At 38.2% G+C, this 22,531-nt stretch overlaps 2 protein-coding genes across 7 annotated transcripts; one reads left to right on the plus strand and one right to left on the minus strand.

The window, feature by feature from the left end:
• Window positions 1-88: 88 nt before the first annotated feature.
• Window positions 89-10,739, plus strand: LOC128878699 (neprilysin-4-like). 4 transcript variants are annotated; one of them, XM_054127124.1, is made up of 16 exons: window positions 89-1,606; window positions 1,680-1,791; window positions 2,347-2,543; window positions 3,995-4,143; window positions 4,795-4,940; window positions 5,025-5,287; window positions 5,361-5,618; window positions 6,418-6,620; window positions 6,708-6,887; window positions 6,979-7,190; window positions 7,301-7,523; window positions 8,378-8,554; window positions 8,651-8,813; window positions 9,103-9,312; window positions 9,385-9,491; window positions 9,901-10,739. In XM_054127124.1, the coding sequence occupies exons 2-16, from the start codon at window positions 1,685-1,687 to the stop codon at window positions 10,174-10,176; spliced, it is 2,871 nt and encodes a 956-aa protein (XP_053983099.1). In that variant the 5' UTR covers window positions 89-1,606; window positions 1,680-1,684; the 3' UTR covers window positions 10,177-10,739. The 4 variants fall into 4 exon arrangements, with proteins under 4 accessions (XP_053983099.1, XP_053983098.1, XP_053983100.1 ...); XM_054127123.1 differs by having other exon boundaries at window positions 89-1,791; XM_054127125.1 differs by lacking the exons at window positions 89-1,606; window positions 1,680-1,791 and adding an exon at window positions 3,144-3,545 and having other exon boundaries at window positions 2,402-2,543.
• Window positions 10,730-20,797, minus strand: LOC128878700 (segment polarity protein dishevelled homolog DVL-3). 3 transcript variants are annotated; one of them, XM_054127127.1, is made up of 11 exons: window positions 20,282-20,797; window positions 19,206-19,275; window positions 18,523-18,775; window positions 18,191-18,373; window positions 17,876-18,086; window positions 17,629-17,757; window positions 17,327-17,541; window positions 16,741-17,232; window positions 16,268-16,516; window positions 13,312-13,380; window positions 10,730-12,675 (listed from the first exon to the last, which is right to left on the minus strand). In XM_054127127.1, the coding sequence occupies exons 1-11, from the start codon at window positions 20,440-20,442 to the stop codon at window positions 12,635-12,637; spliced, it is 2,073 nt and encodes a 690-aa protein (XP_053983102.1). In that variant the 5' UTR covers window positions 20,443-20,797; the 3' UTR covers window positions 10,730-12,634. The 3 variants fall into 3 exon arrangements, with proteins under 3 accessions (XP_053983102.1, XP_053983103.1, XP_053983104.1); XM_054127128.1 differs by lacking the exon at window positions 13,312-13,380; XM_054127129.1 differs by lacking the exons at window positions 10,730-12,675; window positions 13,312-13,380 and adding an exon at window positions 13,702-14,972 and having other exon boundaries at window positions 20,282-20,795.
• Between the last annotated feature and the right edge of the window lie 1,734 nt (window positions 20,798-22,531).

The raw sequence follows: 22,531 nt of genomic DNA on the forward strand, positions 1-22,531 counted from the left end.
AAACTAAATTATGCCACTAAATGTATTATAATTGCCTATAAAATATACCGAAAAAACAGTAGACCATCAGTAACTTGAAATTAGAACAAAAAGACTTTTCATTTTTGCGACGGAATACTTGGTTAAAATGTTTCGTCATTATAGAAACATCAAAGTAAAATCATATTGGTAATACAATTGAAAGTTCCGATATTGAAATTTCCTTTTGGAGCATCATACGTTTATCAAGGTCTACGTTGAACGATAATGATGACCCCCGAAGAGAAACTTTATGGATGTAACATAGTATATTGGAACTTGCCGAATCATGAAGATCATTTTAGCAGGAGAAAAAGACGATCTAACGGTGAGTTAATCTTCGAATCTAATTAAAAAAAGGGATTTCTCCAATACAAATTTGACAAAAGAAGAGTCAACTTACTAATCTCGTCCGGGATTATTTTTACACGCATATCGTTACTACGTATTATAGAAAATTCAAGTTTAACTATATGTGCGTGTACGATTAGGAATAAAATATCGTCACGATTACTTGCAGTAACAACAGAATGAAAGATAAACGTTTCGAAAGAGAAGCGATAGAAAAGAGGTCAAGCATAGAAAGTGTCCTGAAATAAACACTATGTTGCATATTTTTTAAGCAACAAAAGGTTGCCGACATTTCTTCCATAGGTTGCACTGGAAATGTCAAAGGAAGAAGCTGTACTAAACAGTCAAAGACAACATACTGGTCAGTTTCCTATACCAACTCTCGGTTTGAACGGTCCGTCAGCTGTTTTAAAAGCTCTAACAGAAAGCCCAGGGATAAATGAAGCAGTAACTCTCGAAGAACTTTTGAACGATCGTTGGGTCGACAATCCTTGGATCTATCGTGCAACGTGCAGAACATCCTCGAGGAAAGGAGTACGAAACCGCGTCACAGCAATTGAGCGCGGGTGACGAGCAAGAAATCGGAAGTACCGCGGAGACGATTGCTCCTCCGTTCGTCTTTTGAAGTTCCTACGTCTTGTAACGACAATCGGCGCTGGCGATGAGAAAAGACACTAATAACGTCGGGGGTCACGTGTAGAATGTAAAACAGCGCTACGCGTTATTGAACGATAACTGCAAGTTATTAGGGTCGATTGACGAGTAACTGGACGTAAGGAGCGCGTAAAATGCCTCTCCCGGTGTGCGTGCACGTACAGAGAGCTCCGCCTCGATTGTTGGTTACCATCGCCATTGGCGTTGACCGCAACGTTACATATGTAAATTACTCCCTCGTACGAATGTCGGCTTGGGACTAATTCGACCGTACGCGCAATGTTACATTAACATTCGCGCCGTGATCGCTGCCGTACAATAAGCGGTTCAGTCTGTTCCTCTTCACGGGCGCGGTGTCACCGCTCGAATCGGTGCTCCGGTTCCAACACGATACTCGCCGCTACGTCCTAGTTCGATCTTGATCCCCATCCGCGGGTGTTCTTGGCCTGCAGTGACCCTCTCGATCGTGGCGACCGGGCGATGTGACAACGCGCGTGGTTGCTGGAGCGCGACCGATCGGCCACTGGGGATCGAGACACGATTCACCCTGGGACACGGTTGTTCGTCTGGTTGTGAACAATTTGTAGGAGTTACGATGGAGTAGTAGATAGAACGCGCGGGAAGGACTTACGTGCCACGGCTCGATTTGCTTCCAGGAAAGATGAGGGGCGGAAGTAGTTTGAATCAGTACAACGACGACGACTTCTTCAGCGGCGGGCCGTGTCCTTCGTGCAGGCTGGCCATCAACAAGGAGACCGGACGACTCAAGTTCGTAAGAAGTAGGGTAGCTGTCCGAGCGATCGGACGTCACCTAGAAATCGGACAAATGTTTTATTCCATATCGTTAAGAAAGCAGCTGTACGGGATGCGATATTATTCAACCGTTCGCGATCGCTGTTTTCGAGCATTTTTAACGTTAATAGCATAAGTGCCTCGATTTAAAACGCGTTATCGTAAGTGACGAGTGATTGTCTGCGATGGTCAGCGGGAATGTTAGTAACGACTTGTGCAGTTTCTCAACTTCTAACCTGTTTCCACCTGAGTGAGTTACAAAAACCATGTGCTTTCTTCGTCATCACGCTTTTCCTTGCATCGCGGGCTGCTTTTCTTTTCGTAGTTGCGCTTGTACACAAGGTGAGCCGCTGTTTTCTCTGGAAATGAAACAATACTATTCATACTATTTCAATTAATTTCTGGGTGGGCTGGAGAATTTTATTTTTGCCTGACCGTCCGATTGCTGGGCCAGTTACCCTGCCCAGAGTTATACCGACCACGGGGGCTGACCGTAAATGGGACAAGATTGATTTTATTCGAAATGCGCAGGTGGTGCATGGGTGGAAACGATACTTGGCGCTTTCGCGTCAAACTGATGCTACTGATCCCAGCCGTATTACTGCCGATCACTATTATCTTCATCGCTTTGTCGCGATCGCAGGTCATAGGAAAGACGCCTTATCACCGCACGTATTTGATCCACGCGACACGGAGGCAGGACGAGAGGGCTGCGGAAACCTTACCGTGTAAGTCTATTGCTCGTAAAATGAACTTGACTTTAACGACGTCCGGTTCGTTGGGTACCCAAGGATCCGCATGGTTAGAGCAAAGCGCGTACGCGTGGCCGTGATTTGTCGACCAGTCACGATTGCGGAAAATGATCGACCATAGGATGACTTCCGCCACGTTTGACTTCTGAGGTCGTTTTGATACTCCACTGGGACTTTGCAGCGCTGCGTTACGAACATTTTACACTCGCTTGCGAGTATTAACCAAGCTTCAATTTCTTTATTTATCTCTTTCGCATACAACTTTCTTTACCTGCGAAAAATAGAGAAATTGTGTTAAAAATGCATACTTATTTTTTTATTTACTTGACACGCAATGAGGTGTTATTTTTCTGCTAAATTAATTCTAAACAAATTTAGAATCAATTCTGACTAATTGTTTTTTAAATTTTTACTAAAATCTCGAAATTTACAAAAAAAACAAATCAGTATAGCTCACCTGTGACTCGTGTACCGGGTGAAAGGAATATCTTGAAGTACTCGAAGCGCAGTCAAGTGTGTAAAGCGATATCCTCGAGGACAGGAGGCTTTACACGTGTTTTTCGCCACTGGTTACAGGGCCACTCGAGCCTGCAAGTCACCCTTGTCGCGACTAGGCTCTCGATGCCCTGGCGCCTAAAAACTATACTTGATGAAACGGGATACAGGGAGATACACGAGGCACGCTCGAGCGCCATGGAAAACGATACTCTCAAGGGTATAAACCGCCAAACCCAGTAGTTTTCGCCAGCCAGGACCTCGCAGACCTTCGACCCCATTGATGCGATTAGGCTCTTAGGATGCTAATGATCAGAATATATACCGGATTTGTCCCTGGGATCGTGACTTTCATCGCTCGAGTGCGCTACCGTCTTCAACCCCTGCTGGTTTTACGACCTCGCTATATTTCTTCGGTTTGAAGTGCAAGGCGCGTCACGCAGCTGGTATATACCTGCGGTTACGTTCGAGATAGAAACAGTGGTAAATGAAAAAGGCGAATGGTATAATGACGTGTATGCTTTTATGACCTCGCTATTTTCATTAGTGGTATCGTAAACCTTTCGTGGGGTTCACCTGTCATCCTGTATATAAAAGTAGTACGAGTATGCGTACTTTTGTGTGCTTACATTATTTTAATGAAATGAAATGAAATTATTAAATTATCATTCACATTTTGGACATTACACTGATTGTTTGATTCCATTTATTCTACTTTTAGCGTTAGTCCATAGTATTGCTACATGAATCAAATACTTTAAATAAAATAGTAAAGCTAAGCAAAAGGTGGGATAATTTTTAACCCACCTAACTTGAAAGATGTAACGGGTATCTTACTCTTTATAAAAGTAATAGTTCTATAGGCTAAATAGGCCCGATAGGTCTAAATCTGCTACTTTTTTTTTTTTATTAACTGATGTGTATTTCGTTAGTGGCGACCAGCCGCAGTGACACCGAACGAGCGAGCGAGGAAGAGGAAGAAGACAGAATCCTATTATCTGGAATGAAAACAAGCTACGTGCCGGTGGAAACGCACCTTCCGCCGCAGCAACTTCAACGACGCAAGAGAGAGCTCGATGGGGTACATTATTCAAAATATACCGTCTCTCGTTAAAGTGGCCTACCGCAGCGTCTTTTCTTACAGTAACTCACCGAAAGACATTTAAGAAGAAAACCGGACATCGCGGGTAAAGAGTATCGTGTGCGCAGCACCGTTAATTAGCGTTAATCAACATCAAATTAGTGTTACTGGTGCAGTGTATAAATATCGATCGTCCCACTGCCAATCCTCTCATTCCGTACAAGGACAATTAAGATTGACGATATCGTTTCTTCCACAACCAGGGAGCATAGCTCATAAACGAAAAAAGAATAGACAAATTACTATCTCTCTGAAGCGTTCTCTTGCCATAAATTATGTTTTCGAAGCTAAAAACTGAATCTTCTGAAAGAAATACAGTAATGTATCGTTAGACGCACAAATTTGTCCAGCATAAGTGCACAGAAATCAGCCCTAATACTAGGGGCTATACCTCTTGAGGGGTCATGGAGTTCGATAACCGAGTTTTGTATATTCTTTGATGTTTACCGCCGAGTGTGTTTTCGCTCCGTCCTCTTCTTTATTCGCTCTCCTTCTCTACGCTCGACGGCAAACATCAAAGAATATACGATAACTGCACAAAGTCAGTCCCGATCTTGTGCATTTATAGAGACATTAGTGTATCTCGTGCAGGTGCAGTCTACCGACTACGTTGCCGGGAAAACGGACGACCGGAACGCAGACGAAAACTTGGAGCACTTCCTGGACGATTACTACTCAAAGGTGGACGCGGACGAGATCAAAGATAACCCTGAAATACAAAGCAACGAATATCAAGAGTTAGTATAATAGCGTATCGATCGTTGAAAAATCTTAATACTATTTCGTCTCTTTACGTACTCTTTAGAGCTTTCATTCTTCAGGTACGACGACCACCCGTGCGACACGCGGAGAACCGAAGAGGAGGTGAGCTCGAGGTTGTCCAATGGAAAATACGACGGGAACGAGGAGCGTTCCCAAGACGAATTCGACGAGGGCGAACAAGGCGGCAGACACTCGATTTCAATCGATGACTTGGACACCGGTTTGCCGATCACCGACGAACAGACCGAGGACGACGCGAGTCCCGACTTCCACGCATTTTGGAAGGGCGAGGGCAACGGGTGGGCCATCAGGAAAGCTCAAGGTACACTTGACGCGCTCTCCCTCTAGCGTAATTTCTCCTCGTACGCTTTTTAAGAAACAGGTATTCTTCGCAGCAAAAATCATGCTCACTTACATGGACAGGGGCGCTGACCCATGCGAGGACTTTTATCAGTACGCCTGCGGCAACTGGGCGAGGCACAATCCCATACCGAAGGATCTGGCGGCCTACGACACCTTCGAAATAATCAGAAAGTCGTTGGATTTCGTCCTCAAGGAGCTCCTGGACGATCCTATACCCGGAGACCTGGAGGCGAACACCAACGACGCGACCGTCAAAGCCAAACAGCTCTACCAAAGTTGCATGAATTACGGTAAATGCTGATGGACGTCACCCTCGCGACCTCCGAGTCTGATGCACCCCTGAAATTTTCTATACGTCGTTGTTAGTCGTATTTTAATCTGTAACTTTGTAATGCTTTGTTATAAATTAAGGAGGCAAATAGCCTCCTAGAATTACGTTCTTTTTAGTGATTTGCATGAATTTTTTTTAGTAAAATATGGATGTATATAATTGAATGAAAGTTTGCCAACATTTTATATATATTCGTGCAGGAAATAGTGTAAATTATGACGGCAAATTCAGATACCATTTACGTCAATTTAAAATGTAAAATGAATCCAAATAGAGGAATTCGAATAATGGTGCACTTGTATCGAACACACTAAAAATTAGATATGAGTCATGTAAGACTAGTACTAGAGTATTAATAATACTAGGAAATATTTAATTTCAAAATGATTAAGTGATTACTGATTATGTTATTACAGAGCTGTAACTGTTTCAAAAAAATTCATAACTTTTTTATGGTTCAGTACAAAAATCTACAAAAATTCACAAGAAGGTATTCAGCAGTGTACTATAATACAAAGAAAATTTCAGCGAAATCATAAAGTTTCATAAAATGATATACATCCTTTTCTTGCTAAAAAAATTCATGCAAAAAAAGACGTAGCCCTAAACCTATTTGCCCCCTATTTAAATGAACGCTAACGAACAACCAAGTTCATCAGACTCGAAGGTTCCCTAAGTCAGCGACAACTTTCTTGTCTGAACCTATAACTGCTTTGACGCTGACTTTCGAAACGTATTAACGCGTGAAATGTGGCTAGAGATCTTGGAGCAACGCATGGAACGGCCGCTTATACAGCTCCTGGATGAGCTCGGCGGTTGGCCTATCCTAAGGCCAAACTGGGATCCAGAGAAGTTCGACTGGCTCCTCCTGGTCGCCCAGTTGCGACTATACAACAACTGTATTCTCATTTCCGAATGGGTTGCGCCGGACATTAAGAACAGCGAGCAATACGTGATCCAGGTAAACGCTTCAATTCTCCGGGGACTCCTCTCGAGATATCTTCGTGTCTTCCTCCAGATCAATATCTACAACAAATTATAATTGCAGTTCGATCAGACGACACTGGGCCTTCCCACCAAGGACTATTTCCTTCAACCATCGAACACGATATACTTGAAAGCTTACAAGGATTATTTAATCAAAATCTCAACCTTGCTGGGAGCATCCTTGAAAAACGCCACCAACGACGCCAATGAGTTGATAGAATTCGAGAAGAAACTTGCCAAGGTACGACACTCAACGATCTCACTTCTAATCGTTCTCTGATTCGTTTTCATTCTTTATCAAAGGACTCAACATCTGACTTCGTGTTTCGCAGATCACGTTCACCGTCGACGGTAGAAAGAATATCTCCGAGCTCTATCACAAGATGAGCATCGGTGAGCTGAGGACTCTGGTGCCGCAGATCAATTGGCATCGATACCTGACGATCGTTTTAGCGCGACCGACAAATATCTCCGAGCCGGTTGTCGTCTTCGCGTTGCAATATATACAGGACCTAGTGAATCTACTCGCGAAGACTAGTCCACGGTATGTCATCGAAAGCAGTGGCTCTCGAAGGTCGAAGGAGACTCGGGGTCGCTTATCACAAAAATTAGGAACATCTTGTAGATCTAATCGATATCTTCTTTTACTTCCAGAACCATAGCGAACTATCTTCTATGGCGATTCGTCAAGCACAGAGTGAACAACTTGGACGATCGATTTCAGGAAGCTAAGCAGAAATTTTATTACATCCTCTTTGGGAGGGAGCAAGCACCACCCAGGTGGAAGAACTGTGTAGCACAGGTGAACTCTAACATGGGTATGGCTGTCGGATCGATGTTCGTCAAGAAGTATTTCGATGAAAAAAGCAAGAACGATGTGAGAACCATTTTCTTCGCTAATTGTCTAGAAACTGACTTGAAGTTGAAACTTGAAATCAGTATTCTAAGAGAACATGAGGCTAAAAGCGAGTTTGTTGTGGATAAGAACAATGTAGGTCATCGATCCGCGTTCATTATTTTATTTTTTCTTGGGAAGATACTTATTATATTCAAATTGGTTGTATATCCGATTAGAACTATCCCTACCAGATCAATTTATTGATGCAAAGGGACATTCTTCTGTGTATTCACTGTTGTTAGCTCTTGTCTCCAGTCAATTCAATTTCTTGACTAGTACAGTAATGTCTCTATAGATGCACAAGCTCAGGACCAACCTTGTGCGGTTATCATAGAGTTCGTATATTCTCTAATATTTGCCGACATGCTTCGAACGTAGAGGACAGCAAATAAAGAAGAGGAGGGAGCGAAAACACCAGGGTATGTCGGCGAGACGATTTATTGCAACGGTGAAACTTTGTCATTATTAACTTTTTTGTTGTAAAACTTTACCATCATATTCCTGGCATTTCTCTGATTAAAATTAGACCAAACATGATATCATTCGAATGATATTTACCATTCATCTTTTTTTAATTAGTGCTCTACGATATATGATATATAATAAGTTGTTACGAGTAAATATGTTGCGAATTACGTCGCATTTGGTCTCATTTTAATCAGAAAAATGTCATGAATATGATAACAACGTTTCAACGTTGCGTTAAATTGTCTCACCGGCTGGTTTCCGTTCATGTATCGTAGACAAAGTGCATTTCTGGAGACATTACTATTGTTCGTTTAAGCAAAGATCACTCTATATTTTTTATCATATAATATTCATTTTCCATGCAGACCTTGTCCATGACCAGAGAGATACAACGATCGTTCAGAGAACACCTGAGTCAAAAGACCTGGATCGACGACGAAACGAAAGAGTTGGCCATCGAGAAGGTGAACGCCATGTTGCTGAGGATCGGTTACCCCGATTTTATTTTAAAATCTGAGCTACTGAACGAGCGTTACAAGGATGTAAGACTGAACGTTGACTCTTTGTCCCTCGGTGATTAGAGAACTGCGATAAATGCGTTGTTGGGCAAACGTACCTAATCTCTGATGTTACCGTAGGTCGTGATCCGTCCAGACAAGTACTTCGAGAATACGTTGAACATATTGCAGCATCTGACCAAGGTGGAGCAGGATTGTCTCGGCAGCCCTGTTAACAAAACACTTTGGAACACTGCGCCTGCAGTGGTCAATGCTTATTACAGCCGCAGCAAGAATCAGATAAGTCAGTTTACTCTTCACTGTACAAGCTAATATACTGGAAAATAATAGAAGGGTTGGATAGTCTTTCAACTGTTAACAATTTGATATTTTCATGATTTAAATTATTTTAAATGATAATATTATTTACTCTCCAGTTACATTCGTATTTGGCCAACTGTTTCTCAGTAATAATTTTCTATGTTATTTTCTAACAAACATTTATTTCTTTCCATCGTATTTGAAGCGAAGTTAGGGGCTTTCTCAATTCCTTCAAGATTTTGTCCAACTAATAAATTGCCTTCCATCCTCAGTATTTCCAGCTGGCATACTGCAGCCACCCTTTTATCATAAATACTTTCCACGAAGTTTGAATTTCGGTGGGATCGGTGCCGTGATTGGGCACGAAATCACTCATGGTTTCGATGATAAGGGTCGGATGTTCGATAAGGATGGTAATCTACATAAATGGTGGAGAGACGAGGACATTTATGGCTTCGACGAGCGCGCCAATTGTCTTATCGGTAACGCGTTTCGAGTACCGTAGCCCGCAACGAACTTCCGTTCGCAAGTTCCAAAACTGTTTAATCTTTCAGACCAATATAGTCATTACACCGTGAGCGAAGTTGGTATGCAAATAGATGGGTTCAAAACCCAGGGAGAGAACATCGCGGACAACGGTGGTATCAAGCAAGCTTTTCGGGTGAGCATTTTTCATACAGGAAATAAATGAGGGAGTGCTTTAGCCACCAATTTGCGTGGAGTCTCGAAAATATCAAGTAAAATTCCAAGTACTCGACACTAAATAAATGTGAATATTCTAAAGACCCAACGATACGCTGGAACCTAAATTAAAGTTTACTCTGATATCTGAATTTTCACGAAATTACAAATACATTATATTCTTCGCAGTCGTTAAAACTTAAATATCGATTCAAGCAAATCGATATATCCTCGAATACCTGTTTCTTCACGCAATTTATTTGGTATAACTTGTACGATACTTTAGATTTGTTGTACGAAAGTTGAGAATGAACACAGTGCTTGAATCGATTGATACAAGTGTTTTATTTTTTAAATTGCTTGCTTTTCAAACGTTTTACTTTTTACAGGCCTATGAGAGGTGGTTGGAGTTAAACGGAAACGCCGACGAGATTTTGCCCGGTTTAAACGCGACAGGAAAGCAGCTGTTTTTCCTACACTTCGCCCAAATGTGGTGCGGCTCGATGAGACCGGAGGCGACCAGAAACAAACTGAAAACCGCTGTGCATTCCCCTGGCAAGTTCCGTGTGATCGGTACCTTGTCAAACTCGCAGGATTTCGCCGAGGTATTCAACTGCAAACTCGGGGCGCCCATGAATCCGATGAAAAAGTGTTCTCTTTGGTGACGAACCGCACCCATGTTACTCCTCCAAAGTTTATCGATCTCGGATCGAGTGAATCCTCACGGGTGATCGGCATTACGTTGCCTCATCGACCGAAGATGGAAGTGTCAATCGTTGAAACTCATCTTTACCTTCCTGAAATATTCAAATACTCGTTTCGAAAGTGAAACTACAGCCTTTCGCTTTGTAATGATAGCTAGTGATATAGAGCAATCGCCTTGCGTTGATCTTCGATCAAAATGAAACGTTACTTTTCGCTAATTAAAGAGGAACACGGAGAAACCGATGCGAGTAACCATTATCGTGCTCCAAACTGTTGTTCAACGAGTAGCGATCATGTAACGTAATCTATTAGGAAAACAAATCTCGCGCTAATAAAATATGTCGTGTAGCGATAAACAAAGTAACTTTTATCGTGCGATATCTCGGCTTGCTGGTCCGAGTATCATCGCTCAGAGTAAGATAACGAATATCGTAGATGCCGAGAAACAGCTGCGCTGTTCGATCGTCGATGGAAATTGTAAGACAGAACCAAAGACAATAATAATTTCAGACAGTCATAAAAATCTTTACAATCTATTTCCCTGTATATCCACACACTACTACATATATTGAAATTCTTTCGTCGTTCTATAACTTATGCATCGTATGTCACCCGACCTCGCGAAATCGTCAGAGCCTTGTGATCGTTCGTTACGTCCAACGTACATCATACATACATTGATAGAAACGTTCGCGTTACATTCATAGAAACTCGAAAGAAAACCGTCAACATTTGACCTTGGTGTACAGTCTCGCGATTCGTCCGCGAAACGTTATACGTGAACAAGTCTCGTTTACCATTATCTTAAGCGAATGCTAAGTCGATTCGTTATTTTGCTTTCCTTTCTTTTTACAAATTCGTTCATTTCGCATATATAATAAATAGAGTAATAACGTTGTTGAACTTTAGGGGTATCTACGACACGGTGTCGTAGCTTAATGAAAAAAGAAAAAAAAGAAAAAAAAGAAAGAAAAAGGTTTGAAAAAATCTCTCACTAGGATAGAAAATATAGAACGGAAATTATTGCAAATGCGATATCGATTGACTATCTTGTCGCCTTGTACTATGGTACTCTATAATGACAATAAAATACTTCTGTCGAGCAGTTCGAACACGTTCTTATTGACTTGTCGAGGTTCCGATCGGTTACTGTGAGGAAGAGACTCGTGCTCGCCCCACGATACACAATTCACAATCTTTCACATAAACTCGCACACAGAACCGGATAAGAAAACTTCCACCAATTGTACAATCCTATTTTTACAATTTATTTACGTATTGCCTTTCGTATCGAGTGGATGAGTAGTAAAAATAAAATCGTACATGTATCCCTCGTTCAATTATTTAGTATAAAGCAAAGTAAACTAACGAGACGACGCCGACGGCTGAGTCAACGGCAAGATTATGCAATTTTTAATTCTCGATTAAACAGTTTCATACGAAACTCGTTATCCTTTTCGGTGCAAAGATTCGAACGCTTAGTCGTGTTAAACACGTTCGGTGAACGATCCTAAGCATCCCCAGCAACGAAAGGGTCATTTATAATGATAAAAAGCTCGATTCTTCCGAAGCGGAAATAATACTTTTCGTGATCATACGGTATGCTTTATACTAATTAATTTACATAGTGTGAGCTGACACTTGGTTACAAGAGGCGCATTTATTTGCAGTCGTAAGTTGTACTAATAAATCAGGAATTTTTTTGGATATCCATTCGTATTATTACTGACACGTTTTCTTCGTTTGCCTTACAATATACGCAAAACCGTTTTGATTTCACATCTCGCAGATCCGACGTTCTTGTACCCGTATTTCTTTTTATACGGTGTATACAAAAGTACAATTTCAATTCGGTGGAATACCTCGTTGTGAATATAAAAAGCTCGCGACTTATCTAAGAAGTCGATTTTTGAAAAATCAACAAATGACATGAAAAATACACGCGACGTGTGATACAAAGATTCGTCGCTGTCCTTTAAAAATAAAAACAATATCGCCGAAGTATATGTGCGTACGACACGCTGATGAATAAAACAATACATGTATCGAGTAATGAAGATTCTTTTTTTTCTTTCTCAATCTGCATGCACCCTGCGTTAAAGAAGCACGCCATCGTTTTTCGAAATTCTTCAATTTTTGCAGATCGTAGATACAGACATTCTCGTAGTGATATTGAATACCACGTGAAATTCGATGGCCTTAACCCTATTATGTATAGCCATTACAAATTATACGAGAGTTTAGATTCTTTACCTTCTATGACGTTTTATCAAAATTGGCCTATTAAATATATAAATATATGTTTCGCGTGTGCTACTTCCGTCCACCTAATTAAACGTCAAGTGGAAATGTACCTTAACATCCTGTTCAACTCCTATTACCACTGTTACGTATACGTATTGTGTTAACAAATATTGTTCACTTATGCAGAAACTGGTACTCCAAAATGTCTTCCTCATCTGGAAAAAAAAAGAAACGGTATCTTATGTTTCAATTGCGAGCGTTGCCTCAGGCTTAGCTGCACTAAAAGGACATACTATGTCTAGGAGTGTTCGAGTGCAGTCTAATCAAACTGCCAAGGTAATAGGGATTTGCATGTACAGGTACAAAACTACATGTTTGCCTTGTATATAATTTATGCAGGAGCATTACAAACTATTTAAGATACATACGAATCGAGTGTTCTACTACTAAATTATGTAGACACATTCGCATTTATACAGATACGGATGCTCGTATGATGCTGTATTTATTTAAACAAGCAATTAGAGTGCAAGAATGTCGAAACAGGTTTAAAGATGCATTTCAGTGTGTTTAGTCAACTTTATCTCGGAGCGTGGACAATTCTAGGACGAATGGTTTCTCTCATTGTACCTAACACAAGGGAAAACTTTTACTTGTAACAATGAAATAAGAAAGATAACGAAACGAGTTAACGATCGTTTGAATAAATAATACTCTCATAATAACTGATCTATACTGTTATTAAATATTAGATACAGATTACTCTCTAATGTTTCAAGTTAATAGAAAGATACGGAAAGAAAGAACGAGTGGTGAGAATCACCCATCGTAACAAAATAAAATACACTCACAGATATTGTCTCTGCTATTGTTGTCCAAATCGCTAGTCTGTGTATGAGTTTCCTCGTGCATACGCCGTTCTGCATCAACCGTCAGCGCAGCACAAGGCACAAAAATGACTCGATTACGTCTTTGACGTGGTGTAATCCACATGCGCACAACGTGAGTTGCAAAGGAAATTGAGTCGTTTGTATGTTAGACAGTAAAGCAGCAGGTCCTTTTAGAGCGGCACAATAAATAGAAAATAAAATAAACCAAATTCCTAGTATGTCTGTGAATCGCAAAATTTGCATTTATTTTTCATTCTCCTTTTGCTTCCTCTCTCGGTATCTATAACAATTAAAAATCCAGTCTTTTTGCAAATACAGCTTTTGTGTTTCGCAGACATACTGTACAACCTGTCTGCAACATAAAATATGTATATATTTTACAGAATAATATATATAATGGTTGGTATCATAATGATATTGTTAAATCAGTTTGCGTAACTACTTTCTTAAATATCGAATTACATAATAATTTTATCAAAACGAAAACATTCGTTGAAATTAATGCTTAAATGCCAATGCGCAATTTTCCAATGAAACCTCTTTTAATGTACATCTATACGCGTCGAGTATCTAATAAACTGGAAAAGAAAAATAGTTTTGCGATACATATAAACACCGTTATATTACTCTCTACGGGTACGATATAAAAAATTTCTATTCATTGTTACTTGAAAAAAAAAATATCGAACAGAAGAATACAGAAAATTCAGTTTTTGCTTTGGAAAATTGCACAAAATGAAATTTTCAAACATGGCTGCATGTTACGTAAAAAGACATCGATAATATCCACTAGATTATATACTTTATAAACATTAAAGAAAGTAATGGAAATTCTTAGACGTGTCGATATAAAAACTAGTAAAATTGTTGTAAAAAAACAATTGTCAGATTTTCGTTAAAAGCATGAAATGTTTGAAACAAACATTACACCATATTCGAAGCAGTCTTATATTTTTATGACGCCAATGCATTATATGAATCGAATGCAGATATCTTCTAGCGGCATTTTATAAAAGAAAAAAGAACATTATTTAGATATAACAAGGTATGCTAAATAAAAATTTGTATAAAAACGCAACGGCAAGACGCAATTAAATGTGACGAAGTTTGTTGAAATTAAATAAGCTTATGTGAGATGCAGAAGATATTCGTATGTAGATAAGATGACATCGGTGAATGTAAACAATAATAAATGCATACACCTGGAAAGCATGTATATAAATTATATGTCGCAGTTTTTCAATACGTCTAACACTGATGAGATGGCACATTTAATATGAGCATAATTTGTTCTATTTACATATTGTCGAACCTGTGATGCAGTACCACATAACATAATTGTAAACAATTTCTTTTATCCAAATAATAACTTGAATTAGTAGGAATACAATCAAAAATGTCCTTCACGCACGGACCATGTAACTTAAATGATTCACCAATAATTGCCCAATATACAATAACGCTTTTACTGCATATTTTTCTTTGTACATATATATTTTGTTTTCGTTGGGGATTATTATTAAAAATGCGTTTGCAAAGCAATAATTAGTGAATCGTTTAACATTTTGAAACAATATCCTCTCGATTTTAAAGAAATAGCTGCCCCATTGTCGTAGACAATCCTAGAACGCAAGCAATGGAAAAATATTAATAAAAATACGTACCTTTTCTTTTTATAAAATAAGTATAATTTACATGCATTATTTATCAAATTATTGCATTGTTCATTACTTAGATTCTTCGATGTAATTTGTGTTATTTACATGACCATGCTTGTGCTCTACTTCGTGTGCGATCGTGCTTTACATCAACAATTACACCACAATGATATTTATAATAAAGCGTGCAATATAGTGTGTATATATATATATATATACATATATATATATGTGTATATATATATAAATATATATATATATATTTATATAATGTTGAATTATCGAAGTTAAATACTGAGTTCTTCGTTCATAGTAATTGTACTAATTTCACTGTTACTGTAGGTATAGTAGAGTTCAGCACAACAATTCCATATCTCATGCGAGAAATTACAGATGCACTTATTTCACGGCAAGGTGCATTACACGATTGTTTTTAATTCGTTTAAATGTAACGGACTTATATAAAGATTCAGTTATAGATGTGGATCTCGTTATAAAATGTTGCTCCAAGATTCAGTATACAATTCATAATAGTTACTTTTTCTCGAATTTATACAGGTCAAATAATAAAAAGGGAGAAACAATAGGTGAATCAGGATCAACTGCTACAAGAATAAAACTTTTTAAAAAGTAGTCGAAGTTTAAACGACGTTATCATTATTACGACATAAAAAATACCTGTTTTACTCTTTGTTGAATTTAAACATTACATTTTGATGCAATATTAGGATACTCATTTACATTTTATATGCAAATACTGTAAGGAATATTAAAATATTCTCGATAAACATGAACTTTAAAAATACCATTACTGTAGAGTACATAGTACAAGATGGAATGCAAAGTTAAGACGACATGTATAAACAAACTATTAAAACTTCATGTACGAATTACATAAACCTGCAAAGTAAATCGCATAGGGCAGCGAATAAATACTTTGAAATATCACATACAAATAATAGAAAACATGCACTAACCAGAACGTAACTTTTGTTCGATGTTAATGTTATTGGAAGGGAAATAATGAAAGTAGTATTAAGAATAGTATAAAGGCTGTGTCTAACGTTTAAAAAAACTTGCAAAATCTTATTTTTCATTAAACCGACGAATAAAATGTTTCAAAGTATTCATTCAAAACGTTCAATTATATATCTTTCTTCAAATGTAAAACTCATCTATTTACAACACCGGCATCTACATAACATCAACAAAGAATTCACAAGGATTTCCCATCGCAATGCGAAATGACTGTCTACTACCAGATAAGTCTTGTTGGTTCTGTTGATTCCCTGAACCAGTTCCTGTCTGCACAGACTGTTCAGAACCACTGGAACGACTGCGACTACCATTAGACCTCTTTCCATTCGATCCATTTCCATTACCAGAATTCTTACTCTGCATAGTTGGCACTGATGGAATATGCAATTCGGTTTCAGACGCCGAAGAACAGGACTTTAAATCATGGATAGGTTCTTTGCAAATGTGCTCGCTACCTGCGCTACTACCTCCTGTTAAAATATATTACGTTCAAATATATGCCGAAATTTGATATTATTAGTAACCCTATGCGGACGAGTGTCAGGGTAATCCCAACTTCTCGGCACACCCATCGCCGCAAATAAATAAAAGTTGATTGCCTCGATATGTTTGCAACAATGTATTAAATAGAAATAACACGCACGGAAAACGCCCGTCTGCAAAGGGTTGATTGTAATATATCTATAGCCCTCACCTGAACCACTATGAACACTTTCTTCTCGGTGATAACCATACACGGTTGGTTCGTTAGTGAAATTAAATGGCATTGGACTGTATCCAGTTGCAGAATGAGGTGCATATGTTCCTGAATAAGGCATGTCCCAGGCATTTGGTGGAGGTAACGGCCCAACTGTATCGCAGTCTAGTTTCATGCTACTCATGGCTGAACACAAGTCACCAAATATATAATAGCATTGTTCAGAAAATGTTATTTTATTAACTGTGTGCCTAATGAAACCAGCTTTCAGCATGAGGGATGCATATTTTCTTGCATCGCGACGGTCGATAAATCCTTCTACATGGGTATTAAGCCAATCTACCACATCTGCACCGATAAATGCATTTGGTATTGTTATTTTAAGCCACATACGATCACGAATCTCCAAGCCTGAGTCAGGCCGAGCCATTGCTCGTACTATTGTTGGCATATCGGTATTCACTGTAAGGTGAAGTTCCTCTAATGGTCCTAATAAAAATGCATTATTTATTCGTTATTGTCTTTGATCAAGATTTTTGTTGAGCTTTTAGCTTTGTAATTTTTAATACAGAGAAATAATTACTTTCTGTATCTGGTAATGTGCTCGCAAGGCTACTCGACGTTGATGTTAAAGTTGTGGCGCTCGGTGGACGCGGAGGAAAACCTTCACCCCTTATAGCGGCTGTATGCGCCACCCATGCACCAGGATCTATAGGTCTTACAGGTTCTGTACGTGGTATTGTGAAATAACCTTTTGGATTAGGATCCCAGCATTTTGCAACTACTAATTTGATTGGTCTGAAAGATGTATATTTACCCATGACACAATGCCGTATTCTCTACTCATGTATTCAAATTTTTACATATCGCTATTGCTTAACATACCCTGGTTTCTGAACAACTTCCCTCAACACCCTAACTGCTTCATCATTAGACATATTTTCAAAGTTAATATCGTTTACTTGAAGAATCATGTCGCCAGGTTCTATTCGACCATCTAAAGCAACTGCTCCCCTGTTAATATTAAAATTTGCATAATAAAATCATTACTCAGTTTGCTCTGTACTAATGATTTATTATACAAAGTTCTTTGTACAGTGCAATTATCATTGGATTCAAACATAACACGTACCCTTTCATTATTGAACCAACATAGATTCCTCCATCTCCACCCTTGTTACTTTGACCAACAATACTAATTCCAAGGAAGTTAACAGTATCCATATTTAACGAAACTGTTATAATATTTAAGGACATTGTACTGTCTGTGATACTGCTAAAGGATGACGTTCTAGACATAGGTGGTAATCTGTGACGCCGTCTTCTCTGCGGTCTACGTCGATCTGATACGTAAATACAAATATTCATTTTTCTACTTACGCATCCGACTTCGTGATAACAAATATTTTTTGGCCGCACATATTTAAATTACGAGATAACGATTTACCTAAGGTAGCTCTGTCAACTGTACTACTCATATTGGTATGTCTGCCTGTTGTCGACGTTATACGGCTACTTGCATCGTCATCCGACTCTAAAAATGTTGTTGTTTCTAAATCTGAACTTAAAATAGAAGCAGTCTCATAACCGTGGCCCGATCTGTGCTTTGAATGACCATTTATACGAAGCCCTGAGTCAGTAAACAAATGAAAATAGTGTTTAGATAGTAAAAATTTAGTACTACTACTATTTCTGATGGAAAAATTATAAGAAAAAATGTAAAAAATAATGATATAACTTGAAACAACTAGAGACAGGTTGATAGAATCGACAACGTACCATTATACTTATTATATTTTTCATATTTGTCTGTATGATGTCTTGAACTTTTATGCAAATGATGCCCTTGTCGACTACTTATAATACTTTCAGTTTCTGTTAAAGTGTCATCATGTGAAAGTGGTGGTGGACCACGAGTTGTATGACCAGGTGTTACATGATCTACACGATCATGCTTCACCTCGCTGTGTGCCACAGAATCTGTGCACTGTGATGCACCATCTGATACGTTACTGCCTTCAGCTGACACCAACTATTGGTACATAAATTTATTTTCCTATTGAATACTTTATTATTTCTTCTAATTCTAATTTATATTTCCTAACTTTCATGTATTTAATGAACCTCTTTTATTCATTCATAGTTATACCATAAACTACAAAATCATATAATTTCTTGAACAAATTATATTTTAATTTACCTACTTATATGGCATACTAAATTGATTACTATATACATGCTTTGAGATTAAACTTTTGTTTTCTAGATTTTGCGGTACATACATAATCATGGAACTCATATTAACCATCTTAATTATTTATAACTCTTGCAATCAATATCGCTGAAGTTTGTACTTTACTCCATCGCTATTTTTGTTCTGTATTATATTAGTGCTTGATATATCGCTATAAAGTCAACATGAAAAGTCTATTAATATTTAGCAATGAATTTAACAATCTTACCCAAGAGACAACACGTCCATTGAAACAGGGAAGATGGGCATCATCATCTACAATTTCTTCTTTCACCACGCTGTCAAGAAAGTACAACAATTTTAGTATAGTAATTGTTTAAGGGAAAAAAAGTAAACATTGTTATTAATGCACTCGTAAGCATGAAGAAACTAAAGGACATGTATTCTATAATACCATGACTTTTAATACAAATTCAACAAAATTTATGCATGGAAATATTGAATGAAAGATGTTAAAATATTTTATTTTCATTTATAGTTTTAATGTAAAAAATCAATTAATGTATTTGTATTAATTAGTTTGTTTTTTAATGAAATTGAGTATTACTGTTACTGTGGTCTACATCATATTATAATAAAAAGTTAATACAGTAATTAGATGGGTATATTTGATCCAATTATATTTAAATACATCGTTAGGAAACTTTTTATTTTTGGTAATGTATTTTTGCTGTGACTTTATCGAAGTAAAATGTTAAACAGTAAGCTTTTAATCCATTGGAAATGATATTTTACTATGTCCAATAGTAGAAAAGGTTGTGCACCACTGTTCTCGAATATTATGACAACTTTTTTTGTGTAATCAGATTCGAGAAACAATAGTAATAGATTTATAAATAATAGATTTTAGAATGAAACAAGATCTTAATAAAGGGGTGTTAAATGTTTTATTTCCGAAGTTTACAAATTCTATCCGTAGCATTATCCTATTCCCTCTGAATTCGGCGTCCGCTACAGAATTTCGAATACTTTTATTTCTAATAGTATCCGTCCATGGACGCACCGTATCTCAGCGTAAAAAAGTGCGATACAACGATCGTATTAGCATTTAAAGCTCCCGATAGATGGATGCAAATCGACTGACAGAAATACACGCAGCGAAGGGATAATTGTCAAAATGTGACTCTATCGCGAAAGCGGATACTGTTTTAAATCGCAGGGCATTGACTTGCATCCGAAGATGAAAGATAAAGTCTCGCTACGGTTTCGAACGACGTATCGTATTCTCGTGAAATGTAAGAAAACACAACATACGAGGGACATGCGTATCGGTGTGACACTCACCCAAAATCATCGTCCATTGATTTGAAGAAATACTTATAATTCGGCCGATTCAAGACATTCTTGAAGTCGGCGAGAGTGACCCTTTCCGGTGATATGGTGAGCTTCACCAGGTAAGGGGTTTCCTCGTCGTCGATGTGATAAATGATCTTAGTCTCTTCCATCGTCCGAAACTCTAGTTATTCTACGTACATTTGCGATTAAAAAAAAAAAAACTGAATCACCCAAAGCCCACTAACTATGAACAATTCTCTTGAACCAATATGGCGCGTCACAGTTCGAGCCAAAGCCCTCGCGCGTACGAGGATTGTTCGTTCATGAAGCCCGTGGAGCTTACGTGAATTCTGTCGCGTGTAACATTATCACGACCACGTGCATTAAGTTACGATTAAGCCGTTGACATTATTCACGACATTCGCGCGGCGCGTACCCGTTGCTCCCGACGAGCTGAATTAAACGTCAACATTCTCGTCGACATTACAAACACTCGCGACGTCGGCCCGACACAGCGACACTCGACGGTACGCTCGCGAATGGGAAACGAACGACGATAGAAGGATGATCTCGTTTAGGATTTTCACACCCTTCTGAAAGTGCACTGCGTACCTCGCCAGGTGGCACTGAAGCAACAGCGTCGACAAGGGGTTCCGATTCAAAGTCCCAGCGAGTGAAATTCTATTGGATATAAAAGATAAATTCTGGATTAATTTCAAAGAAAAGATGATAGAAATTGGAATAAATAAAGGCTCTCAATTTTTTAGGAATTTATGACCGGATCTAGATAGGAAAAAATATAAACCTTGGTTTCATAAATACAAGGAAAATCTTGACAGAGAAACTATACAAATTATTTCAAGAATTCGCGCCAACCACTATAACCTTAAAGCTTCACTTGCCAGAAAATTTATAACAGGTAATCCTATTGAGCTCTATCCTAACTGGAGTGTGAACTGCGAGAGAGATGCAAGATGAGTGGTTCCGGTGGTACTATCCTATAGCAAATTTATTTGTAGAGGGGAAAGAAACGTACGCCGTAACATAACCTACCCGAGCATCGCTGAGCATTGTCGAGGAGTTACTTTCAGATTCTTTTCCGCATAAAATTCGATAAATACAATATAAATTTAGCTCTATACCAAATTGTATATATTTGTTTTTATGGTATGTAAATTATGTATACTATTTCATTATTATGTCATTAATATTAATGTTTCTATCGTTTTATATATAAATAAAAAGGAAATAAAGTTCAAATCTGTACATAATTAATCTGTAAATAATTCCTAGAGTGCCGCGAAATTCAAACAAAAAGGAGTCTCGTCTCCCTTCACACATAAATTTGCTATAGGATAGTACCACCGGAACCACTCATCTTGCATCTCTCTCGAACCGGCTTCCTCTCGCAGTTCACACTCCAGTTAGGATAGAGCTCAATGGGTAATCTCACTAATCTCCACTGTGACTGTGGTCAAGGAGAAGAGGACATAGACCATGTCCTCTTTGAGTGCGTCTTATATAATTCAGAAAGATCTTTCATAAGAGAGAAATTACAAAAGGAAATAGCCATTTTACCTTGGTCTACCGATAATGCCATCTGTTTAATACGCGGCAAAGTTGAAACACATCTTTTGCGAGCGATGAGTTATTATAGAAAATGATAATCTTAAAATAGAAATTCTATTATAGAGGGGCAACGAAAATTACTCCTACATTTGGTTTTAATTAAAGTATTTCATCATTTGCGTGAATTTGCTGTATATATTTTGCAATATAAGATTTCGATTAAGAATCACGCAATAAATCCTACAGTGCACGTTTCGACTGTACGTGAACATTCGAAATGTGTATTCGTAATCGATTATGACAACCGGTGTAAGAATACGGAACTTTGATATAGCTGACGTTTCTTTAGAAAGTTCTTTGTATCGATAATTTATATTTTATGACTTTCTGATTTCGTCTGTCAAACCCCATAATATGAAACCCCATGAATTCAAGACCGTCTTCTGGTGTATACTACTATAATGTCAGACAGAATATGTTGTTTTTGCCAGTTCTACTTTTGTACCTTTGCCATAAGATTGCAAACACATAAAGAAACATATTGTTTAAAGTAAAATAAAAACATGACAATAGTTGGGTTATAGCAACAAATGTAAGGTTATATGAATATTTCTTTAGAGATAAAGGTACAAAGCAATTACTTCAAACTTTCATTTGGTCAATGCGTACTTTTAAAGGAAGCAAGTCTTG

The sequence above is a fragment of the Hylaeus volcanicus genome, chromosome 6 (genome assembly GCF_026283585.1).
Source record: "Hylaeus volcanicus isolate JK05 chromosome 6, UHH_iyHylVolc1.0_haploid, whole genome shotgun sequence".
NCBI classification, from domain to species: Eukaryota; Metazoa; Arthropoda; class Insecta; order Hymenoptera; family Colletidae; genus Hylaeus; species Hylaeus volcanicus.